Source organism: Natrix helvetica (genome assembly GCF_964273705.1).
Source record: "Natrix helvetica genome assembly, chromosome: 1".
In the NCBI taxonomy this organism is placed as follows: Eukaryota; Metazoa; Chordata; class Lepidosauria; order Squamata; family Natricidae; genus Natrix; species Natrix helvetica.
The window spans coordinates 92,874,580-92,892,139 of NC_138548.1; the positions used below are offsets into that span (position 1 = coordinate 92,874,580).

Sequence of the window (17,560 nt, forward strand, 5' to 3'; positions counted from 1 at the left end):
AGTTTGGGCAAACCAGTAGTGGTAATTGGGCCTGGGTCACCAAACCGGTAGGGACAGCAGGCTGGCCATGACCCTGAACTGGTCCCCTGATCGCTGCTAGCTCGCTCACCCAACACATCTGTCGGATGACAAGCTGACTGGAGCTGGGAAGTGTCTGGGTGGAAAAGAAGCCTCTCAGATGCCTCTGAGTGCCGGAGGATTGGAGGCTTCTTTTCCACCCAGCCGCTGGCCACAAGGTGCTGAAAAGTCCTCAAGCCAGTGAGAAGAAATTGTGCATGCGCGAAGACGGCAGCAGCGACCGAAGGCACGAACTGGCATGAGCTGCGGGCCTGGCCTGGGGAGATGGGGAGTGGCTCACCCAGGCAGCTTCTGCAATAGCTGTGGGAGGAGTGCCCCTTCTTGCCTCTGATGGCTGGCATACTGGGTTTCCTCCCTACCCCAAAAGTGTCAAAAAGTCCCAAAAGTTTTGGCCACCAGTCTGATGGGCATGGCTTGGTGGGTGGTCATGTAACTTTGACTCTGTGTGTGTGTGTGTGTGTGTGTGTGTGTGTGTCAGTGATAGTTGGCCATGCCCACTCAGTCACATGCCCCCCCATCCACATCCACTGAACCAGTGGTGAAAATTTTTTGAAACCCACCACTGCTCTCAGGGTGTGTGTTCTGTTAAGATATAGCCTGTTGTGCCTTAAAATGGCTTCTACCGTACTGCTGTAAAATGGCTTCTACTGTACAGTGCTGTGGAATTGCCATGGTAATGGATTCACAGTACTCCACAAGGGGGCTCCCTCTGGTAAGGGGGAAAATCCAACATTACAAAATTACGTTTGGTCCAGGATTATTTTTGAGGACAAAAGTATGAATTAGGATAAATAAATACCCAGGCAATTTCAGGTTATCAGCTAGTAATATAAGTTTATGCTTTTAATAGTGATTTTTTTTGATGGCTCAGATTTAGGCCATATTGTAGTAATACATTCACTGGAGTATAGTCACATACCTGAAAAGCAGAGAATAGTACAGCATAGCTGTAGATGGCATTTTTAATCTTCATATTGAGGAGAAATTTATTTACATAACATCACTACATCATGAATTTTGGATCAGCTCTACTAGCAAATGAATGAAAGAACAAACCATGAGGCTAGCCTATTTCTCCCAGGGCTAAATTAGCTATGATTTTGCTGTAAGTGGCAAAATGTTTTATTTCTTTATTTGATTTTTATAGCTGCCCATCTCAGCAAGTGACTTTGGCCTGTGTATATCATAAAATTAAAAAACAAATTTAAATCAGTGAAAAATAAATACAATTGCTGAGTAGAACTGCAGTCATGGGTATTATTTATTACATGCGTCATATATACTTATATAATGCAGTTCAACAATTTCCTGATCTTTACAGTATTGGATACATTTCCTGGTGTCTGTGTGTCTCTCTCTCTGTGTGTGTGTGTATTCTCTCGCTCTCTTGCTGCTACAAATTATATAAGCATGTAGAGCTGGTCTTGGGGTTGCTTTTAAAAGAATTGCTCAGTCCTGAAAAAAATGGAAAGCGGGAGAAATAAAGTAAATGCACTCATTTACTCTAGATACATATTAGAATACACTAATATGCCTGGATATTGTTCGGGATGAGATAGTACAGAGATAAATTCTGACACACTTTCGAGTTCCTGATATTCTATCTTACAACAACATTCCTGGTATCGCTGTTCCTTCTGTTGGTTGATCTTGCTTCTCATGATAGGCTGACACAGGAAGCTGTCAAAGGGAAATCTGTTGCAGGTTGGAAGCCTAAAATGTTTTTTTTTTAAAAAAACTAGACATGATTGAACTGGCTAGATTCATGTGACTTGAATCTAGCAGAAAAACTGGGTTACTGAGCTATGCAAAGGTGAGCCAGATAAATAGCTGCACTAGGGATGAAGCATGTTCTTGCGGCACAGCTGCAAGTTATTTGCGGGAGATAATGTATTCATAGCCATGATTCAAAATAATAGCTTAGGAAAATATATTAAGGTTCTGATTAAGTTAGATTTTCTATCATTCTAGAGTCTTTGAATCTTCTCATCATTGGGACTCAGTGAAAATCGACTAATGGAAACCTACAGCCTGATGAATGTACACAGCCTTTGATCATCTTCCCCTTGCAGAATATTTCCTTTTTTTAAAAAAGAAATGTATATTTTTAATTAGAGAGACAGTTTGGGAGATCATGAGTTTTAGTTCCGCCTTAGCCATGAAAGCCAACTGAGTGACCTTGAGCCAGTCATACTCGCCCATACCAACTCACCTCACATGTTTGTTCCTGTGGGGAAAACAGGAGGAAGTAAGTGGTGAATATGTTCACCATCTTGAGTTCTTTGTAAAAATAATATAGGTGAGAAATGAATAAAATAAATAACCAAATTGCTGGAATTCCAAGAATTCAATTAGGGTTGCTTGATAGCTCTTGGTATTTTAACAACTCTGCAAAAAACAGGTTTGAAAATAAGGTGTTTTGTGATAAGAACTTTAAAGAAAAGAAAATGAAACTAACTGTGACACATTGAATTCATTTGGGATAAAACAAGTGGAAAAGTCAATAGAGTGTCCTACTAAGTCAGAAACATGTTATCTAGATGAAGGATTCTTGTCAATTTGGCCAGAGTTAATGGCTTATAATGACCCATTCACAAGCTAATTGTTTACATTTAAATATCTCCAAAGTCACTACTGGGTAATACTTGCATTAGAAGTCATTAAGGTATAATAGACTTTCTGAGTCATCAGAAATTTTCACCAAGATTTATACTATATTTTTTTTAAAAAAATACTGAGTGTCTAGAAAAATGCATCTGGTGATCAAACTAGTCTCGAGGTCTCAAGTTCTCCTTAATGATTCAGAAAGAACTAAATCACATTACCTTTCAATAATCACATAGTTTGTATTAGGAATGGAGAAATCAATCTTTATGAACCTTAGATATATTCATTCAGTCATAACTCTATTTCCTCCAGTTTGTGCATTTGTCTGCAAATGGAAAGAGCATGAACATTCATATTTTATATATAATTTTCTCACAGATAACTTTGGTACCTAATTTTCTCTACTATACATATATTATACACCCCATTTCTTTTTCTTTTTGTACTTAAATTGAAAACGGCATTGCAAAATTTGGAAAAATGATCAGTATGAAGAATAATGGCATTCTCATCTGCGACATGCATTGGGAAGTTTAAATCAGTTTTGCAATCCAAATAGAATTTTCTCTCATTATTAGAGGTCCCACAAACCATACTACCAATTGTGATAAGAACGCTAATCTGATAGTCATTTATTTATATGTGTGCTAACTGAACTCGATGGATTGTATACCTGAATAGGCATACTAGGATTTGCACTCTTATCATCTAAATTATAGCTGAGCTGAAGTCTTGCGAGCTAGTTTTCTGTGGAATTTTTTTTTTTTTTTGACAAACAAGAAGAAGCTTTGCTAAATAGAGATACAATTTACATGAAAATCAAAAGCATTATAGTCTCGTACATGAAGTCTGGAACACAATCTTTAATCAAGCTACATCCCAGCAGAAATTAGTCATTGTGATACTGAATACTTCATTTCTTCAGGTGACTTCCCCTTCAGCTTTATTCAGGAATAAGTATATGTAGGGTCCAAATGAGGAAGGAGAGAAAAATGTTATTTATTCAAAATCTGTTTATATCATTTTTTTCTAATTGCAAGCACAATTAAGCCTATCCCTTCATCATTTTTGTACTGTTTACGAATTTGAAAATCTTCTCAGATTCCATAAGTAAATCTGTTGTTTTCTTTTTTATTCTCTCAAATGGTTTATAATTTTATAAATGCACTTCCATGGAATACACCCAAATTTATAAAAAATATAGTGACAAATATTGTACAGAGCATGTACATACTTTATTCCAGATGTTTACTTTTAAGCACATTATATCTGCTTTCCCATTGTAACTGTAAGAGTTCCTAACCCGCTTGAGCTAGTGAGCATATTTGCAGTTACAGAAATATTCTAGTTTTCATAATGCAGGGGTGTCAAACTGGTGGCCCACAGGCCAAATGCGTTACACATGGGCCACACCCACCCAAGCTCTGTGAAGGGAAAAAAACATTGTGATACATCACATGACAGCAATGTGATGCAACAGGTCTGACACATGTGTCATAATGTATGGTCAATATAAAAAAAATACCTATATGCCAGAAAGAAAAGTTGCACGCACCTAGAGAATGCTTCTGGGTTCCATCTTGAGTCCAGGGGCATAGTTAGAAATTTAGAGCATTTTTGAGATGTTTTGCATTTTGCTAACTTTTTTCTCTTGTGCTGATATTGTCTCTCTCTAATTTTGTGGCATTTTGAAAAGCAGGTTTTGTTTTTTTAAATCTAGCTCCTGGGTTATTTAGGGCTTTACAGACTATTATCCACAGATTGAATTAGGTAGTCACAGGTTACCAGTGCAGCATTTTAAGAAACCATGGTAGATGATGCCATTGAGCTGTACCAATTAGTCAACAGGTAGCTTTGTTCTGCACTATTTACCGTATTCAAAGGCAGCCTTTATAGACTATGTTGCTATGAGGTTTTTAAGGCAAGCTTTCAGAGTCAGGAAGGAATATTCATTCATTCATTCATTTTCTAAAATTTATTTTTTCTTTATCCTGCCTTTATTATTTTTATGAATAAATCAAGATGGCAAACATATACATAGTACTCCCTCTTCCAATTTCTCCTACCCAAATAGATTAGGACTGAAAGACTGGTACAAAGATCTATCTATCTATCTATCTATCTATCTATCTATCTATCTATCTATCTATCTATCTATCTATCTATCATCTATCATCTATCATCTATCATCTATCTATCTATCTATCTATCTATCTATCTATCTATCTATCTATCTATCTATCTATCTATCATCTATCATCTATCTATTCCTATATATGAAAAATCATTTGTCAATTTCCTCTGTAACAGTTCCTTACATCACAACAGCATGTTAGAATCATATATGGTTGCATTAAATACGTAAATTGTTACGAGCCTAAATAAAATAATGTCAGAATTGGTCATTTTACAAATTTGGCATAATTTAGTGGGAATTGTTTATGTACTTTCAGTAGGAGGTGATAGGGATTTATGTAAATAGAAAGCTTCTTTTTCTTTCGGTATTTTATAATTAAGTTGGGTTTTGCAGGGCAGACAGGTCTGTTCCCTTGAGAATATGAATAATGTTCATTTCCATAATTGCCAACACCTGGTTTAACATAAATGTGTTAATATGCATGAAAGCCAAATTAAAATCTTTGTCACAAGTAAAGTGCAACTACCTGGAACTTTGTACATTATATGATCCTATAATCTCTTAAATCTTTCTACCTGTGAACTATGAAATCTGATCTATCTATATTTTAACCCTGCTGCATTCAACATGCACAGCAATAAATAAATAAAAGTAATCCTTAATCAGGAAGCATGAAGGTCTATCTGTGATGAAGAGAAGATTACATGGCATTTCTTTTTCTTTGTTTGCATAGTAAATGAAGGACTGTTTGAAAACATACATAATAACAATACCTTCATTTCAGCTTCTTTTTTAAAGGCATTAATTTTTCTAACTATTTAAACTTGACCTTAATTTTTTCAATGTTTTCTTTGGATTGTGTTCTTGCACCTAAGACATAGTACAACATGAAATTAAATTTTAAGCACTTGGACTCCTTTGAAAAGGAAGTTTCTTTTTGTTCAAGATGCATGTTTTTTTAGGTTGTAAACCAGAGGTGGTATTCAACAGGTTCTGACCAATTCTGGAGAACCAGTAATGGAAATTTTGAATAGTTCAGAGAACTAGTAAATACTATGTCTGACTATTCTCTGCTGATAGGGAGGAAATGAGGATTTTACAATATCCTTCCTCTGCCATGCCCACCAAGCCATGCCCACAGAACCAGTAGTAATTTTTTTTTAATCCCACCTCTGTTGTAAACTAAAATAAGAGTTTACTTTCCTGGAGTTAAAGAAATGCAGACTGACATTGATTTAAAATATATCCAAATTATGCCTATATTTCTTGTTAGAAATAAAACAGGACGACTCTTATCAGGAAGATCTTCCTGGAATATGGAAACATTATTGTAAGGCAGTGATGGGATATGACCGGTACGCCCTGGTACGATCGTATCCCACCACTGCTGGGAGCACCAGGTACTATTCTGGTATGGTGCTCTGGAGGGCCGACCCACCCGCCTATGCTCCTTACCGGTATTTGAGCTGATCGGGGGTTTCACACATGCTCATGGAGTGCACAGCGCCTGCATGACACTCCATCAAGCAGCTGGAGCATCGTGGAGCCGTTGCAGAGCATTGTGGGTGATAAGTACCCATGTGCGCGCTGCGTGTGCTGTGCACATAAATATGGTGGACGCGCAGCCCCATTGCACTGTACTGGTTGCAACGGGATCCTGAACCCACCATTGTTGTAAGTATATTGCAAACTGTTGTGGCTCAGCAGGAGCCATTGCAGCTGCCACCAGACTCCGAGAGTGAGGGTCCCTATGAGTCGGCTCAGGAGGATGTGGAGGACCCTGGACAGGGTTCCGACTCTGAGCAGGGATCAGAGAGTCTGGTCGGCCACCAGGAGGCACCTGAGGCATGGAGCAGCGGTGAGAGCCAGAGGAGGGGGGCTCCTGATACCATGCCTTGGAGCAGTGGGGAGGAGTCACTAGACAGTGAATCAGAGATCAGCAGGGAGTTCTTGGACACCCGTTATCGCCGCGCCCATAGACACAAGGAGCGAGGGCGCAATTATCGGCAGTAAGGGCTCTCAGCTGCTGATCAGTAGACTCCTCTTCAGGTTATAAAAGGGTTGACTGAGCATATGCCCTTTGCAGCAGTCAACAAAGAACTCCTGCAAGAAGTTCTGGTCTTGAAAACGTAGCAAGCTGGATAGCTGCTTTCGTGTCTTGTGTTTGTGAGCTTTGTCGTGGTTGTTTACTGCCATAGAACTTTCTGTCTGTCTGTGAAATAAACCCTGTTAATTCGTATTGTTCCGGAGCGTGTTCTGTGTGGGTGAAGGAGGAAGGGGGGTCAGAACAGCAAACTATATTTTAAGTTTAAGTTGTGAGGGTTTGTGTATGAGGGTTTACATCCATGTGTAAGCAGACTTTATTTACACAGAATAGAGCAGGTTATGCGTGGCAGTTGAATCAATCTGTTTGCATCACTTCCAATGAATCTCCCTAAATATTTTTTTTCAAGCCACAAATCAAAAGAAAGTAAACATAGCCCCTGCTCTAGCAGGCGAAATAGAGAAACCATGTAAATATATGGGTAGAATAGCATCTATATCAGAAGAGAAAGGTCCAGTCTTAATATATTTATGCATTTTAATCATGTATCTCTGTGCCCTATAGTGCATGGCTCATATTGATTATGCACTCAGATGTCCATCAAAACTGAGCGCAGCCTGGATAATGGATAATTTATTTATTCATAAAATGGTAAAAATGCCAGGTCTGAACTAACACTGTTTCCAGGCTGTTTCTCTGGTATGCTGGAAAAGGGCCTATATTGGACAGAACTTGTCATTTATTCCAAACACCATGAGTAGGAGACTAAGCAAGGAAGCAAATGTATTGTTGCAGCTACAAATCATTATATAGGAATGCTATAAAACAGAATCATATAACAAGAAAACAATGAAACGATAAAATAAAGTAATAGAAATATTAGATATAAAAAGGTTACAACAAAATAAAGCTACAACTAAGAACGTACAGCTGAGCAAAATTAGCAGCTTGCTTGCTGATAGTTGGAAACACATCTTGCAAAGAGATAATTCAATTTTTCAAGGTCAGAGCCCTTGAGTTCATCTGCCATTAATAATTTGACCCTGATCACAATACAGAGAGAATGAAATGGGAAAGGAACAATAATATTAAATCCAGTGACTAAAAAGTCTAATCTCAAGTAGAGAGACCAGTGGAATGTCATTCTATTAACTACCAGCATCTTTGTCTAATCTGGATTTAATTTCACTTTACTTATTCATATCCAATGCCTTCTCAAACTTCAGCAATGGCCAATGTAATTGACTGCTTCTTTGGAGTTAGGTGGCAAGGTGCTGAAAAACAAGGCTTTATCGACATACTGATAACATCTCACTGATATGATTAGCCCTCCATTCCCATGAGGAAATATTTCAGCTGGTCCAGAATGCAATGACATGGGCAATGAGAAACATGATTAGGTGTGTCCATATAATTGGATTGCTTGCTGGTTTGCTTCAAAGTGCAATTCAAGTGAAGAGAAGGACCAGAATAGCAGTCTTCCAATATTTGAGGAGCTGCCACAGAGAGGAAGGGGTCAACTATTTTCCAAAGCATCTGACGGCCAGACAAGGAATTATGGATGGAAACTGAACATGGAGAGATTCAACCTGGAAATAAGGATAAATTTTCTGACAGTGGGAACAATTAACCAAATGGAACAGCTTGCCTTTGGAAGTTGTGGAAGCTTCATCACTGGATGCTTTTGAGAAGAAACTGGACTGACATCTGTCAGAAATGGCATAGGGTCTCCTGCTTAGGTGGGGGATTGGACCTACAAGGTACCTTCCAGCTCTGATAATCTGTGCTTATTGGTACCTATAAAGCCCTACCTGGCTTAGGGCCTGGTTACTTGAAGGATGATCTGTCTTCCATAGTATCTGCCTGTCTGGTTCTATCTGGCAGGATTGGTGCACTCTGGGTTCCATTGATTAAACAATGCCACCTATCAGGCCCCTGTAGTGCACCTTCTGTGTAGCAATGCCTGGCCTCTGCAGCGATTGCTCTCCCCAGTCCAAATGGACCGTCACCCTACTATCCTTTTCAAGGAAACTAAAAATCTGGCTCTTCACCCAGTGAGAATGACTAACGCCCCTTTCTTCCTTTTTGTTCCCCTCCAGGGTTGGTTTCTTACCATTATTGTTCCTTTGTCTTGTGCTGGTTTTGTTTTGTTCTTTGTTTTTAAATGTTTTTAATAATTGTAACCTGCCCAGAGTAGCTGAAAGTCGGTCAGCATAAAATACGTAAGAAATGATAAAATAATTGGCTTTTATTACACATCCCGGGTTAATAGTTTCAAACAGGAGCGCCCTTGTGCAACTTTCCTGGGAGATTGTGGACCATCACAAAATACCAGTAGTCCAGAACTAGTAGGGCTTCCTTCCTTATAGCCAATTTGTGGCAAAAGTGACTCATCAACCTGACCAAAGTTTTCTGGAAATGTATTCCATCTTGAAAACTCAAGTGAATCGATTCAAATAATTGATACCCTCAGATGTACCTAGAATTGCTAAGGTTCTTTCTTTATTACTGCTTTAGCCACAAATAATTAGTACAATAATGTCCTAATTCTTCCAGGTCAAGGGCAGGTTATTTATTATTTGACTTTATTTCTGCATCGTTACATTGGGGGGTGGGGGGCCAAGAAGCCTTTTCAGAAGGAAGAATTTAGTAACTGCCATAAAGATGAAGCTGGTCATTGTGTGACTGGCTTAAACAGGCTGGAATGTAAAGATTTATCACCCTTATTCCTCTAGATATCCTATTCCCATCTTGGGGATTCACAATAGGGGAAGCAATAGGAGAAGCTGTTGTCACAGTCACAGTTTCAATATTTTGTCCCATTATTAGAATCCAAATAATTGTAGGTCCATTCTGTAAGTTCAGCAAGTCATGATGATTTCTTATATTGCCTCAGTTCCTAGCAATAAACTCTCAAGAATGAATTTCATCATTCCTTAAGAAAAAGATTTGTATTTACACGATGCACCTAATGAATTTGTCTGAAATTTAGTATGATTATCAATCAAAAGACTGTTTTTAAAGGGCTTATAATGTTTGGGAACTATTTTATTAGTTTATTTTCTGAAAAACACAAAATAACAAAAAGTATCTGGTTCTTTTCCTATGCCAGATTATGAAGAAACAAAGATCTTGTTTCTCTATTGTCTCTTGAGGTAGGCATAGGGTTGTACTGGGTTAATTCCAGAAAAACGTAGATGGGATAGAATCATCTTCCAAGCTCTGGATGAGCTTCCTACACTGTAACAAATGTATAGTGCTTATATATACTGCTTATATATCTATAATTGGAACTCTTAATTAGAGTTGCCATCTCTCTTAGAGAAAGAGAAAGAATCATTTTCATTTGCTTGCTTAGTTTAAATTCATAAATGCAGATTTAAGGATATACATTGATTATGACAGAGATTAAAAGTACATGAAATTGGGAGGCAGTTTTGTAATGCAGGGGTCCACAATTCCCAGTCTGCCACCCAGTGCCAGCCACAGCACTTTTGGAACTGCATTGCGGAAGTTTGTTGGTGAGCGCATACATGTGCACGACTCTGCATTTGTGAAAGTGGTGTGTGCACACAAAACCATCCCCTTCCCCACCACCTCTACTTCCTCCACTTGTCCAGCAAGTCCAGTTTCTATCCAAGTCAGAAAGGTTGGCGATCACTGTTGTAAAGCAATCCTGTGAAATCCTATCTTTGGGAGACTTTTTTCTTCTACAATTTCCACTTAACATTCTTGATCTCAATTAAGAATCTGTCTTCTAGGCACCTGTAAGTAAAATATCTTCCTATGACTTTGCTACTTTTCATGTCACCCTACCTAGAAAAGAAAATGTGAGACTATTGAGATTGGTTTGTATTGCTTTTGTTGGAAGATTTGTCTGATCTCTTCTGTGAGAAGAGAACTATATTGGTTCTACTTCATACTTTATAATTTCCTAGAACAATAACATCAGCTGTCAATATTCACAGTCTGAAATTTGTAAATAAGGCTTCTGTTGCACAATGTTGATAGTGAGTCGCTCTTGTCTGAAGTGTACATAAGTGCTACTTCACTAATGTTGTCTGATTGGATCTACACCACTTTGCCTGTATCACTTAAATAAGAGTGCTAAGAAGGCATTAGAAATAATCTGAGCTGTGGAATTTTGTAAGTTTAGAATATATGCTCCTTTTGCCCTTAAAATAGACAGTTTGCCTGCAAAAGACATTTTTTTAAATTTTCTACATGAACAATTCAGTACACATTTCAGCAAGCAGAAATAAATACAGTCATTGTTTACATGAATAGTGTGGTTGTGTGAACAGTAGGCCCGTACAGGTTTGTGTATATAAATTTCCATTCCCTGAAATAATGAAGAAAGGAAGCTCTTAAGAGAAGAATGCCTATGAGTGAAAGAATAACATAATCAAAATGCATCGCAATTTTTACACCAGAAGGAAAGAAACCGATTTCATTATTTTTTAAAATTACAAATCATTCCTGATTTCTTTATTTTCCTTTTTTCTAATATGTGAAAATGTTATGATTATGATTAGCAAGGAGTTAAAACAATGTTTTTTTGTTCTTGTTCTCCTTGAGAGAATATGATACAGTGAATCAATTAAATAAAATAAATTTTATTTTAGTTATAATTTATTTATTTATGTATTTTAGATTTCAACGAATAGTTACTCTGGTAGTCACATCAATGTTTAAGCATTCATGAGTACTGTGTCATTAGATTTTTATTAGTATTATTTCTATTATAGTAATGCAATTTCTTTATTCTGTTACAATTTGACTTGAGGAATATCTATTTTTTCTCACATTAAGATGGCTGGAGAAAAAGTATACCTTCAAATGATATGAATTTTAATTCTACAATATTTCCAATAACTGTTTGACTTTCCCAGGGGAAGGAGCATTTTTCAGGTTTGTCTAATAATGTTTCTCTCTTCTGCAGATATTGATGAATGTGCCTTAAAGACTCACACTTGTTGGAATGATTCCGCCTGCGTAAACTTGGCAGGGGGATTTGATTGCCTCTGTCCATCTGGACCTTCCTGTACAGGTGATTGCCCTCATGAAGGAGGCCTGAAAAGGAATGGCCAAGTATGGACATTGAAGAAAGACAGATGTTCTGTTTGCTCCTGTAAGGTAAGTTCCTATGGAATTTTAAATAGGTTATGATTTTCTGGATTCACATCGTGTCCTTAAGAAACTTTTATGAAATACAGAGACTGATTTCATACAACATAAAATATACTGATCCAGAATTCAATAAATCATCTGTAGCTTCCTCAATATATTTGCAAAGGGAATATGTTAGATCTGGGTTATTTGTTTGTTTGTTTGTTTGTTTGTTTGTTTGCTTGTTTGCTTGCTTGCTTACTTACTTACTTACTTACTTATTTACTTACTTATATGTATTTTTCAAACCACCCAAGTCACAAACCAATTTTCCTCAGTTCATGAAGTCTGTGAATATGTATCTCAAAATGTTTATGTCAATAATACTATCTTGAATAGGCCACACTGTTTCTAACTCAATAGCAATTTGTTGAGATTACATACCCATATTTTTCAGAGTATAAAATGCACCAGAGTATAAGACGCAGCAAGGTTTTGAAGAGGGAAAAAAGAGCACTCTGCAAACCTCCAAAAAATGGCCTGTTTTTCATGAAAACGGGCCCATTTCCCCCCCAAAAAAGGCATGAATAGCCTTTAGGGAGCTTGCAGAGTGCTCCTGGGTGGTGAGGGAGGCCAAAATGAGCAAAAAATGGCCCATTTTTGTTTTAAAAATGGCATGGATAGCCTTTAGGAAGCTTATAGAGTGCTCGTGGGGGCTGGGGGGACATAAAGTTGAGCAAAAAACAGGCCATTTTTTGCTCATTTCTGCCCCCTTCAGCCCCCAGGAGCTCTCTAAAAGCTTCCTAGAGGCTATGCATGACCATTTTGGTGAAGGTGTGGGGTTTCAGGTGGCCAACAATGCTCTATTCAGTGTATAAGAGGCACCCAGATTTTCAGCCACTTTTTTGAGGGAAAAAGGTGCGTCTTATACTCTGAAAAATACAATACATGTTTTTCTTGCAATTTGGTGCATTTGAGAATTATAAAGTAACTACCAAACTACACTAATTACAGCACTTTAAATTATGAAGTTATTACCGAGTTAGGAGCTGACATTGTGATGACATGACGTGTGATCTTGGAGCTCCAAGATCGCAGTTATACTTTTGCTGCTGGACGGTCCTTTTGGATCTAAACTGTCCCGAAGAGATGGTGACAGGGAAGAATACGTCCTGCTGATCTCAGGGACATGCAAAGTCCCTGATTGATCTAGGACAGTGCTTCTCAATTATTTTCTGTCATGCCCCGCCTAGGAAGAAGAAAACATTTCGCGCCCCCCCCCCCCCGCGACTGTAAATAGTATCATTTGTCTATAAAATTGTTATAAATACACCTCTGCATAACATAGCACACCGGTCTTTCCTCGTCTCCCACCGTAGTCACATGCTTTCTTTCCTCTTTCCCTCTTACTTGTCTATCCTTCCTTCCACCCTCCCTTCCTCCTTCCCTTCCTTCCTGCCTCCCTTCCAGTTCCCTCCTTCCTCTTTCCCCCTGCCTGCCTTCTTTCCCTCCTGCTTATCTATGCTTTCTTCCTTCCTTGCACCTCCCTCCCTTCTGCCTGCCTGCCTTCTTTCCTCTTTCCCTATCCTCCCTTTCTCCCTCCCTCCTTCCCTGCCTCCCTTCCAGTTCCATTCTTCCCTCCTTCCTTCTGCCTCCTTCCTGCCTGCTTGCCTTCTTTCCTCTTTCCCTATCCTCCTATCCTTCCTTTCTCCCTCCCTCCTTCCCTGCCTCCCTTCCAGTTCCATTCTTGCCTCCTTCCTTCTGCCTCCTTCCTGCCTGCTTGCCTTCTTTCCTCTTTCCCTATCCTCCTATCCTTCCTTTCTCCCTCCCTCCTTCCCTGCCTCCCTTCCAGTTCCATTCTTCCCTCCTTCCTTCTGCCTCCTTCCTGCCTGCTTGCCTTCTTTCCTCTTTCCCTATCCTCCTATCCTTCCTTTCTCCCTCCCTCCTTCCCTGCCTCCCTTCCAGTTCCATTCTTCCCTCCTTCCTTCTGCCTCCTTCCTGCCTGCTTGCCTTCTTTCCTCTTTCCCTATCCTCCTATCCTTCCTTTCTCCCTCCCTCCTTCCCTGCCTCCCTTCCAGTTCCATTCTTCCCTCCTTCCTTCTGCCTCCTTCCTGCCTGCTTGCCTTCTTTCCTCTTTCCCTATCCTCCTATCCTTCCTTTCTCCCTCCCTCCTTCCCTGCCTCCCTTCCAGTTCCATTCTTCCCTCCTTCCTTCTGCCTCCTTCCTGCCTGCTTGCCTTCTTTCCTCTTTCCCTCCGGCGTGTCTGCTTTTCTTTCCTTCCTTCCACCTCCCTTCTGCCCAGTGGCGTAGCGTGGGGGGTGCAGGGGGGGGCGGCCGCACCGGGCGCAACATCTGGGGGGGGCGCGCGCTCGCACTCGCAGCTCTGACGTTTCTGCGGCTTGTGGGCGCGGGGGGGAAGCAGCCGGTGTGTGTGTGTCGGGGTGGGCTGGGGGAGCAGCTCCTGCCTGGATGCAGCACCGGCGCCCGGCACAACTCCCTCCTCCCCTTCTTCCCTCCCTCCCTGCCAGCAGCTCCTCCAGCATCCCAGCTGGAAGCAGCAGCACAACAGTCGCCGTTACCAGGGGCGAAGGGGTGGGGGTGGCAAGATCGGGCGACCGCCGCCCCTTTGTCCCTTCCCCAACAGCGGCTGTTGCGCTTCCGCTTCCAGACGGAATGCTGGCGGTGGAGCTGCTGGTGGGGAGGCGAGCTACGCGGTGGCGAAGACGGGCGGTCCCATGCTTCCCTCCCTCCCACCCCCGCCCGAGCAGGCTTCTTGCACAGCTCCAGCCCGCGGCTCCAATGAAAATCCACAGTCCGAAGTGCTGCCACTTCCAGGCAGGATATATTATGCCTCGCCCACGCCTTCGCCGCCGTTGCACCCAGATGGAAAGGGAGCCTTTGCGCCCCCCTTTACGGAGCCTCGCGCCCCCCCAGGGGGGGCGCGCCCCACTATTTGAGAACCGCTGATCTAGGAGAATCTCTTTTTGCCGGCGACAGAAGCGCAGCCATTAAAGCTGCTGAAATTGGACAGCTCTGGAACAGGACGAAAATGGAAAGAGAAAGGGTGTCCATCTGGTGAGGAAATCTTATTATTATAAAAGAGAGAACCCCCCCCCCAAAAAAAAAATCAAGCTAAATTAAATATGAAACCAGAAGAGGGTAAGCGGCAAAATTAAGCTACAAATTGACAGTGTGTTATCCTTTTTTAAAATTTTCTTTTACGGATGGAACTTTAAAATGTTTCCTATTCTTTAAATTGAATGGGTTAGTTTTTCTTCTTCTACTTTTTATATTCTTTTTTTTATACCTTTGGATTAAAATCTTTTTCCTTATTTTTATAATGCTGGATTGGATGGATTTTTTTTGCTCCATTTAAGAATTTTGTTTTCTTTAAGCCGAGAATATAAAGAAGATATAAAAGGAATACAAAGAGGGCTGTAATAACAGAAAGAAAGGAAGTAACACTGCCACTTGGAGGCTGGAGGCTTGGAAGGCTTGGAAATATTGTCTTTTCTTTTTTCTCTTTGATCATTTGACTTTGCATTTCAAGGTTCTTCAGCTTGTTTACAGAGAGTGATAGTGAGAAGATCATGGGTTGTTTTATACAGGTGCTCTTCGGGAGCTTTATTGGCAGCTGGAGTGGAGTGAAAACAAAGCCTTTTCCAAACACATTTGGAAATTTCTTGGGATTCTTTTTTCTTTTTGAAGGTTAAGGTTTAAAGCCTTTGGGCAATGCAAAAAGATTAGGCTGAAGACAGCCTTTCTTCTCATGGAACTTGCTTTAAATTTAATAAAAAAGTTTTGAATGCCAGAGTGGCAGTGTTTACAAGTTGGAAGAATGGTGCAAACTTAAAAACAAACCTTAACATTGCAAAAGATTATGTTTGAAATTCAAAAATTATTTTTATAATATGTGTTTTATTTATCGTACGCCGCCCCGAGTCCCTTTGTGGAGAGGGAGCGGCTAACAAATTTAATAAAATAAATAAATAAATAAATAATAATATTAGAAGTAACAGAAAAAATTGAGAAGAGATTGGAGAACATAGATCGTAGAACAGTAAAATTTGATGGAAAAATTGAGGATGTTCATCAAATGAAGAAAGTGGAGGTCAGAGTTCTAAAAACTGAAGGAAAAATAAACAAAGAGACAAGAAAATTGTTGATACTGACAGTGAATTGAGCGTGGTTGGAAATGGAAAGAGTGGAATATGGAAAGGGGAGATAGATGGACTGGAGCTCTATCCCAGATCTCAAAGTATAGACGAAGAAAAGAGAGAAAAATGGATGGAACTAAGGAGAGAAATCTTGTCAGAAGCACTAGTGATAACCAAAGATAAACTGATCGAAGAAGCAGATGGAGAGTTTTGAGCTTATACAAGATATGCAATAAGTAATAAGTTGCGAAGAGAAGTCTGTACAAAACTTACTAAAGAAAAAAACCAGAATATCAATGCCACAAATGGCAAGAGACATAAGACTGCACTATTACTGGAAAGACACAGGTTGATGTAATGAAAGCTTATAATTAAAAATAAGTCAAATTTAGTTAAATTTAGAGCATTATGTATAAAATGAAGTGATAATGGGTATAGTTAAATAAATGATTGATAATGATAATAATGCATATATATGTATTGGTTTGATAAGAAGAAATTTGATATAAATTGCAAATGGTAACTACAAAAGTAGATTTAGAAACTCTGTTATTAAATATAACCATTTTTTTATTTGGAACATGTTATAAAGATGTAATGTTACTGGATGATATTGGGAAGAGCTAATGGAATGCCATTATGTGGTTTTGCTTTAAATCTGGAATATTTTATATAAAAGGACATAAAAACAATTATAGTCAAATGAAGGTTGATGTATGATGATAGTAATATATATAAATATATTTGATTTAAAATATATGATTTGATATGAATTGTAGATGATGACTATGGAAGGGATGCACGGAAGTTTTTGGTAACCAATCGACACAGTTTCTACAATTTGTAATGGAAGATGGGGCTTTTTTGTTTTTGTTTTGTGTTTTGTCTGTTTGTGTTTATTCAAAAATAAAAAATATTAAAAATATGAAGTTATTACCATGTTTTCTCAAAAATAAGACCTCCCTGGATAATAAGTCCAATCGGGCTTTTGAGTGTATGCACTAAAATAAGCTCTTCCCCAAAATATTGCAACACAGCTGTGGCCATGAGGCACCTCAAAAATAATAGGACTTCCCCAAAAATAAGGCCAAGTGCTTATTTTGGGGGTCAAAAAAAATAGGATCCTGTCTTATTTTCAGGGAAACACGATAATTGAATCAAGAGTATTACATTTTATGAAATAATTCCAGTAAATTATGTATTTTTTCCTGCTGCAAAATGATTAAAGTGGAGTCCTCTGCCTTTCACATAGAATAAAATCTAATAAAATGTTCAAGGAACGAGATCCCAGCTCATGAAAAATTCTGTGAAAACTCTAATTGACTATTACAGCTGTGGGTATGTAGAAAAAGATAGCCAATCCCTTTTCGATGTTATCCAATGGCCTAAAATTGAGATGCATGAAAAATAGCTTTTCTAGAAAAGTGA

General features: G+C 39.2%; 1 protein-coding gene across 3 annotated transcripts in view; it reads left to right on the forward strand.

The window, feature by feature from the left end:
• The window catches only part of NELL1 (neural EGFL like 1), a 609,773-nt gene that overhangs the window by 579,245 nt on the left and 12,968 nt on the right, over nucleotides 1-17,560 (forward strand). For all 3 annotated transcript variants that reach the window (XM_081938833.1, XM_081938832.1, XM_081938834.1), the window contains one exon: nucleotides 11,809-12,002. In XM_081938833.1, coding sequence (XP_081794959.1) covers nucleotides 11,809-12,002 — 194 coding nt within the window. The remainder of the gene's footprint in view (nucleotides 1-11,808; nucleotides 12,003-17,560) is intronic.